This window comes from Bradysia coprophila, unplaced genomic scaffold (assembly GCF_014529535.1).
Source record: "Bradysia coprophila strain Holo2 unplaced genomic scaffold, BU_Bcop_v1 contig_138, whole genome shotgun sequence".
Lineage (NCBI taxonomy): Eukaryota > Metazoa > Arthropoda > Insecta > Diptera > Sciaridae > Bradysia > Bradysia coprophila.
The window spans coordinates 4,459,468-4,481,696 of NW_023503409.1; the positions used below are offsets into that span (position 1 = coordinate 4,459,468).

The window sequence follows — 22,229 nt, forward strand, 5'->3', positions numbered from 1 at the left end:
TGGATCCAGATGCCATAAGATGAAACGATGAAAGTTTATTTGTAGTGACTCTTAGTGCTCAGCAATACGATTTTTGTAGCAATTTCAATTTTTAAGAACATCAAATATTACGTCCAAGAGCAATAAGCTTTTTAACACTTTTGCACAGCGGTTTTCCACAGTGACGACAAAAAAAAAACCGTGGAATTGTGCCTATTTAGTCTTATATGGCGTATAATGTGTGTTAAAACCAATGAAGTGAATCGGAATTGCATCAATCTTTTGAAGATCAGCATCTGTATGTAAAAGACTTTGCCTTTCGACTTCAGAAAAAATTCTAAGCGACTTGGCGCTCTGTTTTACTCCGAGGATTTGGAATTTAGTCAGATTTACGTTGCCTTTAATTGATCCGGAAAAAGCTTGTCGTATTTAATACATTCAGTACAGCACAGTTTTATGACGCACAAGTTATTTAACCTGTTACAGACGGCAGTCATCTCTTATCGACAACGACAGCCATAATAAGCGACAAGCTTTGACTGATGAGGTCTTACACAGCAAAAATGCATGTTCAAAACAAATGAAGTAAAAGATTGATTTCAGAAAATCTTTGATCAAATGCAGTAAATAGTAAGAGTGTTAATATGCTTTCCGTCACTGTTACAGGTTAAAGTAATAAATCGCACGAGAAATTTACATTACTAGGAAAAAAAGGACAAAAAGAAGATTTTTCGTGCGAATTTTGTTGATCAGGCGAAGCTGAAAAAAATACTTTTTCTTCTTATCAAGAGTTATGTAACGGATTTTATATGCTTAAGGCGTCGAATCTAGTAGTTGTATGAAAAGTGCAGCTTTCGATGCATGTAACAGTAATTCACGCCGTAAGTGCGGTCGAAATTTAAAATGGAAAGTGCGGGGTCTTTCTAATGTAGAGTCATTTTTAAATTTTTTATGTTACAATTTGGCAATGGCGTTGAAATGTATTTTTCGGTTCACTTTTTCATCGAGTCGTTCACTTAAAATTCAAATTTTAGGCACACTTACAGCGTGAAATTGAAAACAGATTATTCTTATGACAATAGTGACTGCTTATATTGTGTCATACGAAATGCCATGTTTTTCAATAGACTTATGAGTTTCAAAGAGGGAAAGCAAAGCACTTTTTGTTCAAGGATCTTAATAAAAGAGTTAAATCGTTCTGTTACCTTTTCATCCAGTGTGAAAATTAACCAATTTTCTATTGAAAACAGCGATTTCAATTCAAACTTTGTTTAATTGTGTATATCTCTACTTTCCTCATCCTCACGTTTCACAGATTTCTTTGTCTAACCGGAATAGTCGGAATTTAAAAATCGATCAGAAGCAAAAAGTTCAACTTTTCATTATCGGTACGATTAAATGATACACACAGATTGCAATCCTTTTGCTTTTCAATTGACTAGCATGAATGTTAATATCAATAAAATTTTTACAATTGAAATTCAGACTGATCTCAGGTCAAACATAAGGGCACAAGGACAATGTCATCCTTGTTACTAAAGTGGCTGAAATGAGACTAAAATGATAAAGAAAAAAATAGCAAATAGAAGAGAATCCCATTTCAAACGTAGAAACCCACTGTAATAGTAGCATTTAAGTATTATACGTATATATATTGAAAACATAATTATGATAAAATCGAAGAAAGTTAAAATTGTAAACGTAATAATCAAAGTGTCGTTTTTTTATTAAAAAAAAGAAAAGAAAATTAAAAAAACAACAACTTCATTGAATATATTTTTTGTATAAAAGACAGAAATGAAAGGAAATAAAATATGGAAAATCAAAAATTCTAATTCTAAGTTTATTTAATTATATAAAATGAAAACAAACAAACTCACACGATTCAAATGTGGCTTCCAAATGAATGAATTAATAAAGAAATGAAAACCAAACCAGACTAATTTTATTTTAAATTAATCAACAAATTGAAATGTAAAAAGACGATTCATAAGAAAAGAAATCAAACCTCAAAGTAAGAAGTTAAATTGTTGTATTCAGCAATTGGAACAATTTTTTTATACATTTAACTCGTAGAAAACAACAATAAAAATTGATTAAAGCAACGTAAAAATCATTGAGCAAAAAAAAAATATTTGAAAATAATAGTCAGTACAAAGTTAAAGTAAAAATATTTATTAGATAGAAAGATAGTGTCTTATTCATCCGTATAATAAAAATAAAAAAAAAGAATGACAGAACGAGAGATAAAATCATTTAATTTTCCCGTACAATCAGATCGATATAATAAAGGGATTTTCTTTATATCATTTTCCAAAACAAAAAATCGAAAAATTCTCATAAAATAACATAAAATATTCAACAAGTAAAATAAAATGATTACGAACTTTATAAGGACTATTTTGTATTATATAATCGTATTTAATACATTAAAACGAAATATTTAAATAAAAATAATCAATTTTGAACAATTAACTAAACTCTGTTTACATTATTATTGTGCAATGAGGCATGGGGAACACACGTGGACTATCCATCGTCCTTGAAAGGAAATGAATGTTTAATTAATATTCTTGTATCAATGTGACATGTTTTGTATGGAAAAAAAGGACTCAAGAATCTAAAACGTTCAACAAGTAGTGAGAGCGGGAAACCTCGAATTTATCATGACAGTGTAAGTGCACATCATTGATCCAAATACTCCTAGTATTTTGTAAATATAGTACGGTTGTATGTGTCATTCCGCTCACCTTGTAACTTTTGAATTTTTTTTTGATATCGCATGTTGTTTATGGTTAAAAAGTATGATGGATTTTGGTGAAAGTGGACCAAGATCCTTCGGAATTATTTTTTAGTGACGCTTTGTTAACATGTCCTGATAGTCCTTGGCCCCAATAGTCCATAACCGCAGGTCCTTGGCCCCAATAGTCCATAACCGCAGTCGTTTAATTTTAATATTCTTTTATTGGCGAGTGAATTTCCACCAAAAGTCGAAAAAAGGGTTTTTTGTCCGTTCAATTCAAATCAATTCAAAACATTGGGTGCATTTGTATTTCATATGATGGACATAATTTTAGATTGTTTTGGAAACCTTTTAACGTCAGCTAAAGATGCTTTAATATATTCTAGATCGTCGTGACTCACATAGTTTTATCTTCACAGTTCGATGAACTCAAGTTGATTGGTGGAGGTAATGCAGAAAAATGCACCAAAAGAATTTTGGCGGCTTTGTTTTCCTACGATTTGTTAATGATTACACTTGGTTCGCAACATCAACCAAAGACTTGTTAAAGGACCACGAAGTGCATGCTATTTAATAATAAGGAGTGCGTACGCGTGCTGGTATATTATCGTACTAGATGGCAGATTTCGCCTCGGATTGCCAATCTGACATCTAGTGCGATAATATACCTTCATACGATTCTTATTACATAAATAACTTTTATGGGCCGACGAGCAGAGGTCTGACAATTTTCGAGTAATTGGAAAATCTTCCAATTTACAGTTGAAAATAGTACATTACTATACAAGTGAAGTAATTTGATATCTCGTATCCAGTATGGCGTTTTATTTTACGAGCGAGGGAAAGGGTCTTCACTAGTGAGGGAAAGGCCAAATTACCTAACTAGTAAAGTAAAAAAGTATTCTTAACTATCCGAATAGCCGCAATCGTTTCTTCTGAGAGCTGCGCTCCCGATTGTTTAACACAAATTTATCTGCGCTAAATCTTCGCTCTTTTCTCGAACTTTTTCAGGGAGTGCTCAGGGGATTGAGCACCCGATATGGTATAGCAATAAGAAACATCATTGTCATTTCGATTCGCTAATAAATTCTAAAATTGTACGTAAGCTTTGAACTTTAACAGTTACCGTTTTTCTTCTTCTGTATTTTTAAAAATATTTTTGCACCTGGCCTCCTAAAAGTTTCTTTGTTTAGGAATGAATATTTACAGAATATGGCTAATTTAAAAATGATGGTAAGTTTGGCGAAAAAAGTACCTCTTGAAGCTAAAGACTACTGTTTCGGTCCGCTAGTTTCAACGATCTCACAGTTCAACTCTATAACTGCAAAAAGATTTATAGAGTGAAACAAACTGTTTCGGGGCCATCGTCAGGGACGTTAAAACCGTATACATTATTCAGTTATCAGGTGGGATACTAATGGGATACACAACGGGAAAACTTTTCAAAAGGATTAGACAACAGAACGAAACGGGAAAACGATTCAAAAGAATCAGACAACATAATGAAACGGTCAACGAACACTCGATCAAATTCGTCGGATTATAGATGTAGCTGCAGGTAAGGTAACAATGTCAGGTTTGATTTTTTCACACGATCGTGTAGACTTTTTTCAATGACATCGAAAAACTGATCATCACCTTCAATGTTTTCATAATGTTGCTTCAACGACTCGGAAATTTTCGCCCAAATAATAGCGGCTTGAGCTGCATCTAGTTTTGTTTAACATATTAAAAATAGCTGTCCTGACATTTAAAATTCGCATTAAAAATTGAAAAGTTTTTAGGTATTTACTTACAGTTTCTTCAATGTTGTTATGTCCATTTTGGATGAATTTTGACAGTAATATGACAATTCGAATGGCCTTGGAACCAAGTCTGTAAACTTTGGGGAGGTCATGCAAATACAGATACACTTGTGACACACTCGTCGCCGTGACGTTGCGGTGAATTTTTTTTATATGTAAAATCTTCAGAAGTGGTGTGTTCCCGCGTTTCGAATAAAATGGAGATATGCGTGACCTCCCCAAAGTTTACAACCTTGCTTTCTGCAAGCTTATATATATGACAGCGAAATGACAAGTTGGTACGCCCAAATTGCAATTCTTTCCCATAGGAGCCAACTGTTATTCACATATTCCTTCTATCTCGCCACAGGCGTATCAACTTATCATTTCTCTTATATATGGGCGAACCTGCCTATTATATACCTTGGTATTCTATTCGGTGAGGCGGCAGCACCGCCATCTGTTGTCATTTCTCTGGCTGTAAGATTTCAAAATTCATAATTGCAGTCGATGAGCTATAAATTAGACTCTAAGTCCTAGAGTCAAATAACTTCTTTAACACTTCAACACTCACGCAGCTATCTGTTATTCTCGACTGATTTTTTGAATGCCACCACTTCGCTTGCCTCCATAAATTTAAATTTTTGACGACCTTTCGCCATCTCATATTATCTGCGTACAAACGTGTACTTCATCGAGTGGTGCGAGCGAATGGAGGATATTAATGAAACGACAATGTTGAACAAAAGATTAACCTTGGCGTTAGGTGTCATTGTGTGTAAAATCATTTATAAATTGCTATTACATCACAACGAATGCTGCAGCGTGCAACAAACTGAAACAACGCTTGTGAAACCGAAGAACATAACCAAAGTAAAGATATCCAATACCGTTTTGCATTTGAAAGTTTAAAACAATGAGTTCTTGGACTACCGATGGTTCGAAAGGATTTTCAACTGTTCGCGATACTGTAAACTTGGAGCCAAATGGCGGAGTGGACAATATTTTCAACGCCATGTGGCGAGATGGAGATGGTGTGTCATCAGGACAGCATTACTGGAAAATCCATATAAAAAGCCTCGGAAATGGTATTGGCATTGGAATTACATCAAATGAACACTTCGGAAAAGGATACGCTTGCAAATCCCTCATGTATTCGGGTGACTTGAACATTGGTGAGAGGTACAGTAGAAAACCCCGTCTAGTTGCCGACTTTGGTCCGAAGCCTAAACAAGGCGACACCATTGGAATTTTTGCAGTTTTCGAAGGTGATAGACTGAAAGTGTATATTGAAGTGAATGGTACAAATCTTGGGCTAGCTTTCGATGTTCCCGCATTTACTTTTGAGTCGATCTTCCCAATGGTTTCATTCTACCATTCGGGATCGGCTACATGTACCAAGTATGAGGATATACCGCCGAATATTACCAGTCGGGCTCAAATTGTATATCCTGGAATCGAAGGAAGATGGAAGCTGTCGAAACTCGGCGATAAAATGTTTCCTGCTCCAGTCGCACCAGAGACTGTCATATCGAAGGTGGGAACGGCGGGAACGGTGGGAACGGCGGGAACGTCGGGAACGGTGGGAACGGATAAATATAAGTGGTATATCAACAAGTTTAGCTCAAATTTATCAAATGACAACGGAACCTGGAAGTCGGATACTTTGTTTATTCCGGGTGGGAGAAGCCGGAAGAAGCCAAAAGTTGAGGCTATAGATCAGACAATTATAGATTTGATGATGGCAGTAAATAAAATTGAAATCGATAGTAATCGCAATCTATCCATTAGAACGGAATCAACCTCATCAACGTGGCACCGGCCCAAAGTCATGCCGTTTGTTGGAGAACCATTCGGGATTTTTGCGTCGAGTTCATCAGATTCGTTAAGCTCAAATTAGTTCGAAATACATATGTGCACAAAGAATTCATTAAATCTATTAGCATTTTCCATTAAAGTGTCGTGTGTTTGATTTATTTTCCGGAGATCCGATTCTGTTTTCCATCCTGATGCATCTACACAGAGAGGCTCATCGGCGTTTATTTATGTTGTCGCTATCGAATTACAGGAAAGGACAATCAAATTTCAACTGAAATTGGTTACAGCTGATTGTCTCATACAAACCAATCGTTAAATCTGTATAAACACTCATAACCAGAGTGTTCTTAGAGTGAACCAGGCTGAAATTTGATTGATCTTCCCTGTACTGTTATGCGAAGAAAATTTTATTTCTAGTCATCCGGAATTCAGTTACACTGCTATCGAGAATCAGATAGCTTTGGAAACAACTAGCTTACAAATGTTAATAGTACTTCGACACGATTTATTCGTATATTTTCGTCGACCAAAAAAAAAAACGTTTCAACTCAAACTCTGGCGTTCCGATATTTCGTGCTGTATTGTATGTCAGGCATTAGGAAAAAGGTGTTTTACAGAGGGTATGGGGTGTAGAAATTACATGGGATACAAATTCAGAAGTCTCCTTGGGCGGAGGGAATACATTAGACATAAACTGAAACATTAAAGTTGTAATGGAAAAATTGTGGGAAAGCGAAATAATTTCAATTTGGAGTTGGAAGCAAATTATAGTTTTTTCAGTGACAAAAATTTTGCTGGAAAGGTTGATAACACTATGTGGCATTTTGGCAGAGACATTCTTCAAATCGATTTTTTTACCATGATGTACAGCTTGTAAACCAAATGTTTATGCAGAATCAGCAACAGCTGAACTTCACCAGCTGATCAACAACCACATACTACTTGTATAACATACAATCAAAACACATTCTATACTACGAGTTTACTACAGTCATACGTGTTACGTGAGCACATAGATGACCTTAATGTGTATTGTGTATATGCACTGTATGTAGCTTGCCTTTGAATTGTTTTCGATACAAAGGTATTGTCTTTGTCGACCAGCCGGAGATGTTCAGCTGTTGCTGATTCTGCATAAGCCATTGGTTTAATAATTGTATACTTATGATGGCTTATTTTGACGGCAAACGTAGAAAATCTTGCACAAAAATGAGTCATCATGAATGCATCCAAATAATCTATTTGAAGAATGTCTCGGCTAAAAATATCTGTCGCTGAATCTTTATGAATATGTATGGAAACTCCTGTCATTGGAAATTGGTTGCAGAAAGAAACGTGTCACACTCTCATTTAAACCCGAGAAAACATGCCATTGTAACAACTCGCTCGAGGGCTTATTTTTAAGAATTTTAATTCTGAAAATTCCGAAAAATGTGTACAAAAAACTCCGAAAATAATTTCGGAATCTTGGGAAATTGTCAGAATTTTGAGAATTAAATTTTCTAAAAATAACCCCTAACTCCGTCCATGCAAAAGAAGTATAAAAAATTAAGAGAATCAAGCAAATGGAAGCCCCTAAGATAACATCTACAAATTAGAGCGTTCAGTATATTAAGAAAAAAGAAGCAAATTTCAACGAAAAGAAAAAAAATGAAAATATTTTTTATTGCAAATTAATTAGAATTTTAATTACAAAATATTTAGCATCAGTTTCACTGTTTGTCTACTGTTTTTGATTTACACTATCAATTATAAATTAAAAATTATTTTTTTGTTAGTCAAGTCGATGGGTGTAATGTGATGTTAAAATTAGCTCGCGATTATTATTTATCATGCAGAGAATTTCGTTCTTCCTATATTTTAATACGATGATGCGATGATTGGGTCAGTTAGTAATGTATGTGTGTGTTTGATTGTTTGTTTCAGCGCAGATGATTTTTTATTAATTAATGCTAATGGGTTCGATCATGCATTATGGATGTTTGGTTATTGGTCGACAAGAAACTGATTGATGTCATTTCTGTTAAGTTTTTCATTCGCTAAAAAGAGAAATAAAATGGTTGAATGTTTTTTGAATGAAAAATAAAAATTCTTTGTAAGTTCAGGCTTAGAAGGTATATATTTTAATGTATAATATTGAGGCGAAAAAACGTTCACAACATCAAAAATATATGAGGGCTACTTTCTTGTATACAGAGGTCATTTTTCATAATTTAAAAATAGATTTTTTTTCTTGTAAAATGGTCTTAACCTTTTCGAAACGGCACGCGTATCGACAATATAGTCGAGACTGAGAAAATATTTTACTTCGTTTGTTTTTTGCCGTTGCTGTCGATAACATATCAATAGCCGGTTCCAAAAGGCCAAGAAACGTATCAACTTTCAGAACAACATTGAGAACAATGTTTTTTTTTCGTTTTTTTTTATTGATTTTTTTAAATATACTTCAGGTCATCGGTTTATTGTCCGGTCGTCAAAATTTTGCTGCCCTTCTCTGTATATTTATATTCAATATTTACTTTTTGTTTAACAATAAAATCCTTCAATACAAAATAGACTCGTAAAATTTTACTCTTTTTAAATATTTTAAAAAAATAGTTATTTTCCTAACTTATGCTAAAATGCTTTTTTTTGCGAAAGAGAGGTTTCCAGCTAGAGCCGGAGGCGAGTGCTGGAATCGAATTCGCTAAGAAAGCCATTTAGCATAAGTTAGGAACAACATTTTTCCTATATGACGTGGGAAATAAGGGACAAAGTCTCGATATTTCAACACTAGTTAGGAAAAAAACTTTTTTTCATTAAAAATAGGACAGATTTTTACTTTCAATAAAACTTGTAATTTTCTTTGAAAAATATCCAAAGCTTTGATAGCTTTTTCTATATTTATATAACCACGAAAGCGTAATTTTAATCTTCATTTTTGTTTTGCATTTACACGTCTAAAATTATTTCTCAAAAATTCACAAAATTTAATGAACAGATCATCATCATTATAACGTCAAACAATCGAAAAGTGTTCTACTCAGAATAAAAATTATTCAAAAAAAAAAAAACAATTTGCAAACGAAATGAAATCAATAACAAAACATTGATTCAGTTCATTCCGCAGAAAGAAAATAATAAATCAAAATGGAAAAAGCCTTATCGTTAAATGACTCATACAGCGCAATTTATCTCTCGTCACAGTATGATGAACTTATGCATACCTGGAAATACAGAGAAAAATTTTTGTTTAAAAATTTATTATTTACTTTTCCGAATTATAGTTGTTTTGAGTCAACGCTATGATTCATTCAGATGGGGTTAGTCTATTAAAAATTCAATGGACAAAAATAAACGTTAAATCGTTAACTGATTGACACGGAACTGGTCAATAGGTCCAGGAGAATTAATTCGAATGTGAAATGGTGCGAAAGTTGATTTATAACTGACATGGTTGTTAGTCGGCATCAGTGACCTTGGCCTTACATGTGTCTTTGCTACCGTAAAGACTATCCGTCAGGTTAAAACTGCAAACAGGTCGACAACTTTAGATTGAAAAAGTAAGGTTGAACCTGAATTTGGCTTGTTTTGAGTTTTACCCTTACATATGGTCTTCACAGTAGCAGGGACATGAATAATGTCACCGACCGCACCCTTTCACAATTGAATTTTTTTTTTCACAGACGTTAAAAATGGATCAGTCCCGCACCTTATAGATTGACTTGACATTCCCGAAAAGATAATCTTTTTTCATGCATTTTAGCCCATTTTGTTAGAATTGTATTAGCCGGCGCAGAGTGTGTGTGTGTTTATTTGGAAAGCTTAGTATACGAACAGGTGCAAATATTAATTTTGTTATCAGTAAATTGATATCAGTTCGTGTTCACTTATTCAAACCTGTTTACCCGAGCATAGTGAGTGTGTAGAGAATGGAATTATTGGCGTTTGTTAAAACGTTTAGAAAATAAAAGTGCAATGGAAGATAGTGAATGTCGGTGGTTAGACAGTGATGGAAAATGTATAAAAAGCTTAATATAAAAGCAAAATCAGTTGATAACAAAACATTTACTTAAAATCAGCCGTTGAGGTAGCAACAACATATTTATCACACCGGATCGAAACGAATGCGAGAAGTAAATGAAAACAGATAAATTTGTGTTGTTGTTCTTCGTTACTAGGTTTTTTGGTTTATTTGATGAATTTCGGTTACATATCGAGGGACTAACTAAGCTGGATGAACTTGAACAATTGTATACAACTTATTAATCACAATTTTATTTGTGGTGGCTACGGCCAAAGCCTAACGAATGGATGGACACACTCTTGTTAAAATGCATTAAAAAAAAATTATTTTCTCTCTCTCTCCCTCTCTTCTTGGACCTAATCTTTTCGTTGACAAAACAAAAAATATTTTATTGGTAAGCCGACCTTCTTGATTGGTTGCGGATGCTGTTAGCCAAACAACAGGCGAAAATGAATCCGATGAGCTGCAAGAAACGAAAATCAAAAATTATTTCCAAAACGTTTGTTTCATTGATGGCAGTCGCCGGCACGAATATATACCTCAATACCAGCAACACCTAATGCAACTGCTCCGATAATGTTACCGGAAGTACTGATGAAATCGTTGACTGCACCACTGCATCCAGTTTGAAAGGCTGTGCCAGCATTACATTGTTGAGTACCGTCTGCACAGCATGAGGTCGGTATGCCAGTTCCCCATTCAGCTGGGTTGTTCAAGCCGCAACATTGTAGCTAAAATAACGAATTTAATTATTAGGCGCTGTTGATATGTTCACTGTCTATGAACACGACTCGGGTAAAATCATATCCAGCCGAATCAAAGGTTCTTTCACTATTCTAATTGTTGGACATTTCCAATTCTCCAACCCTTCTTGTCGACATTCAGACATAATTCAAAAATCACTTACCGTTCTCTGAAGACTATCCCAAACCTGTGGGTTATTTGGTCGTTGTTCCCACATTCGCGCAAGTACTGGACGCACTGCTTCTTGTAAATCGCCAATGTACACAAAGACGACGATAGCAAGAACGATTTGAGCCAGGAGCATAATCATCAGGAATGTGGAATACTGAAATGGCGAATGGTCGATTGTTTTGTCAGTTTCGGCAGCATGTTATTCGAATGCCGAGCATTATGTTCACTTACCGTTACAGTCATGCAATGGGATTCTTTGATTGCACCGCAGCATCCGAAGAATGCAACAATGAAGATGATGGCACCGATGACAATGAACAAGATTGGAACCACTTGAACATTCCAGTCGTCGAATATCTTTTCAATGTCTCCGATTCGGAGAAGGAAGGCAATGCCGACGCCCAAGATGGCAACACCACCAAGCTGTAACGAAAGAAAAAGACAAGGAAATTAGTCAAATCTTTTCTGAAGACATTTGGTTGTGAGTCATGGGTTTTTTAACGCAATTGTTCATTCGTATAATCAAAGAAACAAATATCCTAAAACCATCATCATGATTATTGAATTGTTGTCATTTAAACCTTATCAGAAGTTTTAACTATCGGATCTATTACTCCATTTTTCATCGAAGTTAAGTAAGGAATCTTTTACTTCATTCATTTAAAACATGATTTTTGGTATATAAGACGGTATTAGTTCATTTATTTCTGAAGTCTTTTTGAACAAAAGATGATAGTCGTCCGTTTTCAAACTATTTAACTGCAAAATAATTCACGTTCGTGAGAGGAAACACGCTAAATTCTAAATCATACCACAAAGGTCGTGCTGTGCTCTTGATTCACACCTTATCGTTGCTAACAGCATTTAATTTATGATTGATATTGTCTTGTCTATTCAATGAATCATATCGCTGTAAATTTTCGATCTAATGATACGGATAAAGACAAACGATTATAGATGAATGTAGTTCGTTAGAATCCAGGTCCGATTGAAGTGTGAATTTTAGCAGACTTGAATCACGCCCATGTTATCTTTTATTACATAAATATAAAACTGCCGTGTGTGAATTGAACCAATTGGATTCAATGTTTACGATAGAAATACTTGCAGCGTTTATTGTCGTTGTAAAAACGATTATTCGTGAGAAAAGGTCTCCATAACCTTAGAGCTATTTATTTGCAATGAAGGCGAACATAAATACCGATTATTAAAAATTAAAAAAAAATATTTCGCACGAAGGCAATGTAATCTCAGCAAAGTTTTTTTTTGTTATTATAAGAGAAAAGTGTGAAGTGAGAGGAGTGTTTTTCCAGGCTATTTTGGTGGTGATAGAAGGTGCAGAGATAAAGAAGAGTAAAGAGTTGCCACACGGATATATGAAGACAGAAAATATATTCTCCCTAGTCCCTAATTCGTGAGACCGATACCTTACCAAAGTTTCAAACGAAGAAGTTAATCTCGTAGAGGACAAAAAATCGTTCGACTGTCGTTCGATTCCATTTAATGACCAAAGGGTAAACCTACTATTTTATTCTTCAAAAACATAATTTTAACAAATTGAGTCAGTCTGAAGGTTCTTTCATACGATGACGTATACATCAAAATTTGTTCAATGCGACAGTTACTCAAGTTTTGGGGAAATTACAGAAAACAAAGATAAGTAAAAATTCACCCGTAAATCATTGAATGAATGTAAAAATATGAGTTCATAATGAGTAACGCGAAAACAGCCAAAAACCATGATATCTTATCACATTGTACCGAAACACCTATATAGCATTTAGTCCAATGAGATGTGCTTATGGAATTCCGTATCTTTACTGATACAACAAATAATTTCGTTTATTTGAATGAGAAAAAATGCTATCGCAAACATACTTTTTTTTCAAGTTAGATAAGTAATTATTCCAATTTTTTTTTTGTTGTTTGTGGGCCATGTTGTATGTAATACGAATATTGAGGGCATACGCATGTTTCACATAGCATAAATGTGAAGTAATTATGGACAAATTATGCGGAGACAATAGACATTCCTTGGAACCATAAAAAAGCGGAGTCGTCGGAATACAAAGCATATGCGCGAAGTTCTATAATTTTCAGATCAAGTAATTTGACTTCGAAATATTTCTTTCTTTCATATTTTTGTTTTGTTTTAAATCACAACGATACAACCTCTGCACTATCAGAGGTCCCACTCAAAATTTTGTGTCCTATGGTAGGACACGTAGGACAAATTTTTTCGGTTAAATTCTGAGTCAACTGCACTTTATACCATGGTTTTGGAATCAAGTTTCGGGACCAAGTATTATGAAAAATCAATGGTTTATATCGTGGGTGAATTCCTTTAAAGTTTGTGATTTTTTGTCGATGACAAAAACCCTCTTGAAAGAGCGACGCAAGTCCTACAAATTCTAATTACAAAAATATTGGTATTAGAAACGGTGACGCCAATGATCTCTCTAGCAGCGAAGCCAAAGACGGTCAAAGTTTCGCAAATTTGAACTTTACAACCAACAAGATCTTCAAAAATCCGACACAAATGGCAGAGAAGTTCTAATTTCTGTTGGAAGTTCACTGCAAAATATAGTAGTTTATTTATGATGTTTTTGATGTTATTTTGATGAAATAGTTGTCACGCCGTGGATGCTGTATTTGTAGATACTTTTATACTGTCCCGTTCGGTGGTACGGCCACTCTTCATTGAGTGTCAACACACCACGGAGATTTTCTCAATGTATTTCAAACAGTAAGCTATACATTTCGAAAACTTATTGATCTGAGCTCAAAGTTGTATTTAAGAGAGATCAATATTTCGCGGACAAGAAATTTTAACTTTTATCCTAATTTCCCAGATTTCTTCTCACGATATTTGGAAAATATGGAAAAATGGAATTCATCAAATAGTATGAATTTGCTTGAAAAACTTGTCCTACCCAGGGCAGTAGGACAAGTAGGACGAATTTCCGAAGAGTAGGACAAAGTAGGAAAGTAGGACACTGTGGGAGCGCTGCACTATTATCCCTTTTCTATTATTGCGACTAAACACTAAAACTGAGTGTTTTGTTCAATCAACGTAATTATGAATATATTTCCATTGTACTTACAGTCGTCAGTGTCCAATGGACATTGTCCAATCTATGGATTCCATTCACCCTATCACTGTGTTTTTAGTTATAACTAAAGGTAATTGCTTGATATTGATTTTGTCCTCTAGTTGATACAAATCTACATGCATATTGTGGTCTATGTTGGAAATTAATATGAATTAGAACTTGAATGAATGACACCTACTTTATGTACAAATGTACAAAAGTTCTACTGTATTTGGAGTGTACATGGGCGGAGTTGAATAATTTGAAGCCGATGTCATATGATTACAGGCTGTATTATCATCTATATTTCTCAGCGTTGTTGAAAAAAAAAATAAAAAAAAATCTAGAAAATTACGTGAAATCTGTGCAATTATAATTGTCATGTACACAGCATAATGAAAAGCTGACAACACGAGATAATTTATTGCTCTGCTCAGGGTTATCTCTGTTCCATCTTAGTATTTAATTTGAAAATAGAAATGAATTACCAAGCATAATGCTAAAATCTTGATAACGAAAACGTTTGGTGTTTGATTAATTCAAAAATAAATGATGACTTAAGCCCGCAAATAGATGTGAAGGCAGAAAATATGAATTTCTATTCAACTCAACGAAAATGCATTGAGATTCGAACTGTGAGTTAATTTTCAAATTAAAATCAAATCCAATTCGGCATTCGGCTGTTAAAATACGCCTCAACACATTTTCTCAATCGTCTCTTCTGTATTCGGAATTTGGTCAGACTTTCTCTGTTAGCTATTTTTGGTTTATTAGTTTGCATAAATTAGTTGAGAATCGAATATCATAAGTTACATTGTACGGTGGATCGAAATCAGATTTTTCAGTGTGATTCTGACGTGAGCACAGTTACAAAATGTTTAAGATAAAATGAGAAGGACTGATCAGTTCCCCACAACAATATTTATTTATGACCCGAATTCCATCCATCTTAGTAGATGTAAACACATGAAATTTGTTAACATCAGCGCTAGTAAGTGACACAGTACATTGCCATATGAACATTGGATTTATTTTTCAAAGATATGGATGACTGTAAAAGTAAATAATTTGCTGTTGGTTTAAGTCAATTTTCAGTACCGAGTTAATTAATGACGTACTCTTGTCTGTGCTACACATGGAGTGCACCATTCACTTTTATGATGGAAGTTATGGTGTGGAATTCGCTTTACGTAATGCAGTAAAACGACAAGACATTTATTATAGAAGAACGGATCAGCTAAAATTGAATTGCTCTTGGTATCTTTTGAAGAGAGAATTGGACCTTATCTAGTCGTTAAGTAATCAAACAGACATCATCAACGTAATTCGATGCGTAGAATCTTTAATTACTTAATTGAAATAATCTGCGTGTTCCTGCAGATTCGGTTAATTGTTTCAACAAGAAAGAAAAAAGTCACTGTGGCTAGTAAGCTCGCTGTCATGCTAACAAGACCGCTTATATGTGTGTATACTCTTCGTTCCAGACGACACAGATTCATTTGACCGAAATTTAAATGGTCATTCGAAAACAAAAACAAAATGATTTTGGCAAAGTTGTTGCGAGTGTTTTCTGGTGTTCTGTGAACGCCGTTCTGTTATATAGGTGTATTGTGTGTGTGCTAAACAAAAATGTTTATTTTAAGACGTTCGAAAGAGTGCTTAGCTGATGCTAATAAGCAAACTGTTTGTAGATGTGTGTTCGGATAGCATTTTTCGATTAAGCAATTTTATTTGAATCAACAAAACCGAAAAAAATATCAGAAATATGAACGGATGAACTACTTTAATTTCTTTCGTTTCTTTTTTGTATTGTATTGACAATATATGGCATTTCGGTTGTTTATTCTTTGTCGAAATGTTTGTTTTCTTTCGATTTGTACAACGAAGAGACTTGTGTACGTTGTGGGTTAAATTGGATGATTAGATTGTGTGTCGTCTGAAGTACATGTAAAACGCAAATCGATTTGACAATAAAATGGTCAAACCGTCGTCGCAAAGAACCTGTTCATAATTGGGACGATAACCGTACTAATCTATCGTTTACGTGAGCCTTCCTGTACTTTCCTATATTAGTTCACTAGCTGAGCAACAGATTATGTTAGCCGGCCATTATTTCCACAGTGCAGCAGAGAACTGTTTCAGGTTATCAGCAATTAGATAAGCTCAAAGTAAATGATAAATTTTTACGATAGAAATTGTCCACTTCAGTTTCGTTAAGCCCCGGCATTAAGTTATTTTAAATGACATCTAAATGTACAAACAGAAAAGGTTTCGTTGAATTCGTTTTACGACGATGCAATGTATTTCTGTTAAAATATTCGAATGATCACAGTTTGGTGGTATGTATGAACCAATAGAAATGTATTCTGTCATCAACCGATTTACCGGTCGTCTATTAGAAGTCATATCGATTAAATCATTATTTTCATATTAGCAGTTTTTCTCTTGTCCATGACAAATTTTGTTAATTTTTCATGAATTGTTGGATGGAAATTAAAGATCCATATCGTTGACAACATTTAGTTTCAGTGTTGATGACAAATAAACGAAAGGACATATGTAATGTATGCATATTGTAGTTGAAGCACGCAATGCGGGTAAGGCAGGGAGGATTTAAACGTACAAAAAATGAGTTGCTTTTTATATTAGCACCTGATGAGCTTAAGTGCCGCACAAATGTTTGTAGTAACGAAATCTTCAATACAAAGTCTATATTCAGTACAGGCGTGGCTTAGCTCAAAATAAACTGAAATAAAAGTTAGAAACAAACTTTTTTAAGTCAAAGTTTGTTCGAGTTTAAAAACAAAACAACAAAACAAAACCTTCGAAACGAAACCTTAATTGACTCCACACACAAGGGACAATTTCATTAACATTTTATCAATTCTCATCTAAACATATCGATTAAATTATTGAAATGAGAAAGCTTTGAAAACTCTACGCATGCATTTCGATAAAAACGAAATTGAAGAACAGTCGCTTTGATAAAAAAAAAAATCGGGCACATTCGTTCGGTGTGCGAGTGTATGTACACGGCATATAAATTTTTTATGAAAGCACCAAGGTTTGACCCAATAAGAAACATTTAATTATTATTATTCCCGGTAAATGTTTCAGTAAATATGGATTGTGAGTAATATTGCAGTCGATTTTACACCCAAATTATTGTAGGGGTGTTGGATGGAAAATATATAACTTTAGAGGAATTAACGGTTGGTAATGGGCTTGGATAATTGAAATTTTAATTAAAACGAGCAATATTTGCGTCCACTTTACATGAATAGAAGAAATATGAAGTTTTAAAATTCTGAACAAATCCAGATTCTGGCTCTATGTCTCGTTCGCTTGCAATGAGTCGATTGTACAAAGGGTTTGATCATTTTCGTTTGTTTGCTATAGAGTACATATAAATCCCTCTACCCATGTTTCCAGTCATTATGGGGTAATTGAGATAAGCAAAGTAATTAATTGATCGAGTTTAATTACGTTTTTCCTGCGACCATTAATCCACTCCAATAATCATCAAGTTATTACGTAGTGAATTGATCATCATATTTGACTCATTGAAATTCAAACAAACTTAATGTCACTTAAGTTGGTTATCATCATTTTAACTTTTAGTATACCGGCAGAATTTTTGATGACGTCATAGCTTAATTAGCATACTGATATCATTCGTACGGAATATAATTCTGCCGGCTTTTGAAGTGAAACAATTCACATTTTGCTAACAATAACAATTTTTGCTAAATTAAAATTCCAATGGCGTGCCTACGTAAGATGCGAGTGTTATAATATGGCGAATGTGATATTATTGTAACTAGTGTGTGCAAAAATGAAACAAGTTTAAAAATGATTTATGGGCATTCCCATACACTTTATGTAAATACGATCGGTTCCAGTTTTATTCGCAAATTGCTTTCATTTCGAATTATTACATAGACGTAGACACATACATCGTGTGAATGATATCACTGTCTCTGGTTATTTAACTTGTTACAGCCAGCAAGCAAATGATCAGTATTACTATCGGGTCTATTACTTCCATCGATCAAAGTATTTTTAATCGGTTGAGTTTAAATCTTGTACTTCAATTATTTTAACATGCATTTTTCTATATAAGGGCCATATTACCCAGAGCTTGCTATTATTTTTGTCGTCATTATCGATAACAGATGAATGGTCCTTTGGTACTTCTTTTGGCTAAATAAAGCTCAGAATTTCAGTTTAATTGAATGTCTTTTACAATCATCAATAATATACGTAAATCTACATTCACTTGGGCGTGTGTTATCTACATCGACATTTAATTGAATATTTGTTTCAAACGCACACAGCCATCTATACTAAACAATAAGCCGAGGCAAGTAAAGTGGTAAAGAGCATTCTTATTCAAATTATTGCATCAAATTGTGAAGAACGAATGACATCATACTCTTTAACTGAAACGCAATTTACTGCCTATATTCTATTTCCATGAGGCCACTAACGCATAGAACCGATTCTTAGAGAATATTTACGTGTTAGTGGGTTCAAACGACTTTTCTCTGTGATGCATTATAATGCTTCGGTATTAGTCATCGTTAAGCATTTTAGTTATGACGTTTTATATCCTTGGAATCTGACTTTGATCATAAATGGTGATAACATTCGCAGTGAGTGACTGGATTTTTATTATGTATATAAAATCACGACTATGTGTCTACACATCGGTTGATTGTGTATAGAGAGGAGTTGACATCTTATAAGTGATGAAAGTAAAAAGATATTTGTGTATGAAGATTGACCGTTTCGCCGTACACATCCATTTCGCATGTGTGTTCGCGGCTAAACAACATCGAATTTCTTTGATGACTAAAAAACATTACACTTCGTGTCTGTGTTTTATATCTCGAAGGAAAAAAAAACGTTTTCACGAACTTCATTTCATCACTTTGATTTTATATTTTGTTGAAAATAAATAACCTGTTGACCTTGCTTTTTGCACATTTATTGTTTTATTCAACAACAATACTGGATCATGTGATGCATCACAACATCAACCGAATTATATATTTTCCATTTATGTGTGTTTCAATAAAAACTTAAAAATTATCAACCTTTGAACGAAAACAGACAAAGTAAATAAGACACTTACCGCACATAGCAAATTGAATACAAACAATATGTATTTCACCATAGACATTCCACATCCCATACCCATTTTGGCAGATTTTTTTTTAAATGCTTAGGTATATAAGTAAAAAAAAACAAATTCACTGAAATTACACTTCACTTGTATGAAACAACGTTTTTCTAATAGGAAATTCTACGAGTGCTTGTGTTCGTTTGAAGTTCGGTATAAAACTGGCTCTCCAAGCGAAATTCCGAAACTGGATATTCCAACAAAAAACGAGAATTTTTCGTTGACACGAGAGGGAAACGAAATGAGAAAAATGAGTTTGAGCGTTACGTTACGTTACAGTGAGCTAGTACAATATATTTCACTAAAACTTCTATTACGTTTGCGATTAAAATTTGAAATAATCGTTCGTTGGTGATCATGCAGGTCGCACGTCGAAATTAAATATGAAAGTGTTTTCGAAGAGTAGCGGTTTGTTATATGAACACCGGCATTTAAGATAAGACCGTTTCAAATTTCCGACCGATAGGAGTTGACATCTTTGAGATAAGGGACGTATTCAGTTTGGTATGAATCATCGTTATCAAAACTATGTAAAGTGTACATTCGTGTGCATCATAATAATGATGTATTGTTACAATGATAAAGCACTCAATTTTATCAATGTTTTTGTTGCAAATTAAATTGTCCGGGAAAAAATCTCTCGTGCTGTATTTCTTCAAAAATTGTGAGAATAGGACCACCGATATACAAAATGTGTGTATGATCAATGATCATCTCGAAATAAGGAATACTGATGTTAGCTAGTCATAGTCAGCTGATAGGTTACGCGAAAAAAATAATTTTATTCGAAAACGTGAGGTAAAGTTAACTTTACTACACGGAGCCAAAACTTTACCTCACGTTTTTGAATAAAATACGTTACTTCGCAATGGGGCAAATGATGGAAATGGTACTTCTTGAGTGTTTCCATCATTTGCCCTTTGCCCCATTGTTAAGTAATATACTATTAAATTTTTCTGCTTTTCAACGTTTCAGATTCGGACGAAGTTATCTCATAAGTATTTATAATTGCCTTTATGATTAGCTTTATCTTTGTTCAGTTTGAATCTTAACAGGACACAACCAAGGTACACATAAATACTGAAGGTAAGGCAAATCCTCAGGAAATAGCAAGAAATACGGATCCAAAGTTTCTGGTGAATATAAGACATATAAGATTTGTTATGTATGTTGCATCCGTGACGTATGGCGTGATAATGTTGCTGGAACTCCGTTGTTTAATATTGAGTTTTGTCATGTGTTGCAACCTATCAAAGTGAATTTGACTTGTGTCCAACATTACAAAAACTATATTCACCCGAAACTTTGGATCCATGTGTTCTTGCAGATTAGCGTTACCTTCAGTGTTTATATACTTTGGACACGACAACCTGAAATATCTCCTGTTATTTATTGTGGGTTGGTAACATTGCATACACTGCGATTTCACCATTTTTCGACCCTAGATTTTACACAATATGATCGATCATCTTCATCATTTTTCAAGTGGTGACACTTACATAGCAAATTTACGGTTGAACATAGAACTTGTCCTCATGCCATCCTTGTTTCATCAGTGAATACGGTTCGATATACAACAAATGACACACCTTATTCGATCAAATGAAGTAGTAGATCAGACACGTAGTAAAACTATTAATATGCTTGCCGTCTGTGACAGGTTAAATCGTTATAATGCAGGGCAGAGTTAAATAAACCTTTAAGTTAACTTTACTCTATCGTGGTTAAAATGGCAATTGGATTTCCTTTGATGAAATAATCATTTGTGTACCTGATTTGCACGATTGATTTTAAAATCAATCGTCCAAAGCAGGTACACATGTGAGTTTTCATGCAAAGGTCCGAAAACTCGAGAAAAAATCAAAAATTGCCCTCATTTTCGGTCCGAAGCATGAACAGCACTTGGTAAACTACAATATAAAAAAGTCCTCTTAATTCAATGAGTCATATACTGAATCATCCGAGAACACAATAGCCAATTAAACTAAAATTAAGCCAGTTCTTTCACAGTCTAAATCGGTTTGTTTTTATCTTATCGCTTGTTATAATGTTTCATGACACACTTCAATGAAAAGAGTCATCGCTCACCGCATTTTACAATTTTTCGAAATATTTTTATCAATAAAGAGTATTCAGGACTGATATAAGGGGAACTTTTAATATCTCTTCAGATAGGGAGACAGTGAGACGTTGAATTTTCACTATTTTTAGGATAAACCATTGTGGTGGTATGTTAAAGGACGGTAACGATAATCTCAGTTTCAAGTCTCGTAACCTCTAACATTATAACATCGTTCGATATAAGTTGATTTGTTAGACCAGTAAAACAAGAAAATCTTTCACTTCATTTGTTTAACTTTTTTTTCATTTTTTTAAAAATTAAATGCAGCCGTTTTACTAAGTAAAACACGCACGGGGTCACTGTTTGGGCCCATTGTGCTAGCTGTAACGTTGGGTTGGTCATTTACTGTTGGTTCGAACCTCCCTGTACTTGCAATGAAATTTGTAGTTAAGTGCTTGTTGAAACCGAAGTGTCCTGTGGTTACGCCAGTAAATATTTTTAGTCTCGTTCGGCTGACGTTCAGTAGAAGTTTAGAGTTTCTTATACTGATCCCTATACAGCTCTTTGCCTGACGACAAGTAGGGATAATAAGCCAGTGGCTTCTAAACTTGTTTGCTCTAATTGTGTTTACGATATTTCTGGAAT

The 22,229-nt window shown here is 34.2% G+C and overlaps 2 protein-coding genes across 5 annotated transcripts; one reads left to right on the plus strand and one right to left on the minus strand.

The window, feature by feature from the left end:
• Positions 1 to 1,454: 1,454 nt before the first annotated feature.
• Positions 1,455 to 19,908, minus strand: LOC119073633 (CD63 antigen-like). Of its 3 annotated transcripts, XM_037179225.1 has the most exons (7): positions 19,475 to 19,904; positions 11,477 to 11,668; positions 11,238 to 11,399; positions 10,870 to 11,061; positions 10,735 to 10,793; positions 9,347 to 9,530; positions 1,455 to 1,465 (listed from the first exon to the last, which is right to left on the minus strand). In XM_037179225.1, exons 1-6 carry the CDS (start codon positions 19,538 to 19,540, stop codon positions 9,521 to 9,523), a joined length of 681 nt encoding a protein of 226 aa, XP_037035120.1. In that variant the 5' UTR covers positions 19,541 to 19,904; the 3' UTR covers positions 1,455 to 1,465; positions 9,347 to 9,520. The 3 variants fall into 3 exon arrangements, with proteins under 3 accessions (XP_037035120.1, XP_037035121.1, XP_037035119.1); XM_037179226.1 differs by lacking the exons at positions 1,455 to 1,465; positions 9,347 to 9,530 and adding an exon at positions 8,047 to 8,363 and having other exon boundaries at positions 19,475 to 19,905; XM_037179224.1 differs by lacking the exons at positions 1,455 to 1,465; positions 9,347 to 9,530 and having other exon boundaries at positions 10,485 to 10,793; positions 19,475 to 19,908.
• LOC119073589 lies at positions 5,274 to 6,463 on the plus strand. Of its 2 annotated transcripts, none has more exons than XM_037179162.1 (2): positions 5,274 to 6,053; positions 6,099 to 6,463. In XM_037179162.1, exons 1-2 carry the CDS (start codon positions 5,423 to 5,425, stop codon positions 6,404 to 6,406), a joined length of 939 nt encoding a protein of 312 aa, XP_037035057.1. In that variant the 5' UTR covers positions 5,274 to 5,422; the 3' UTR covers positions 6,407 to 6,463. The 2 variants fall into 2 exon arrangements, with proteins under 2 accessions (XP_037035057.1, XP_037035056.1); XM_037179161.1 differs by having other exon boundaries at positions 5,275 to 6,042; positions 6,088 to 6,463.
• Positions 19,909 to 22,229: the final 2,321 nt, after the last annotated feature.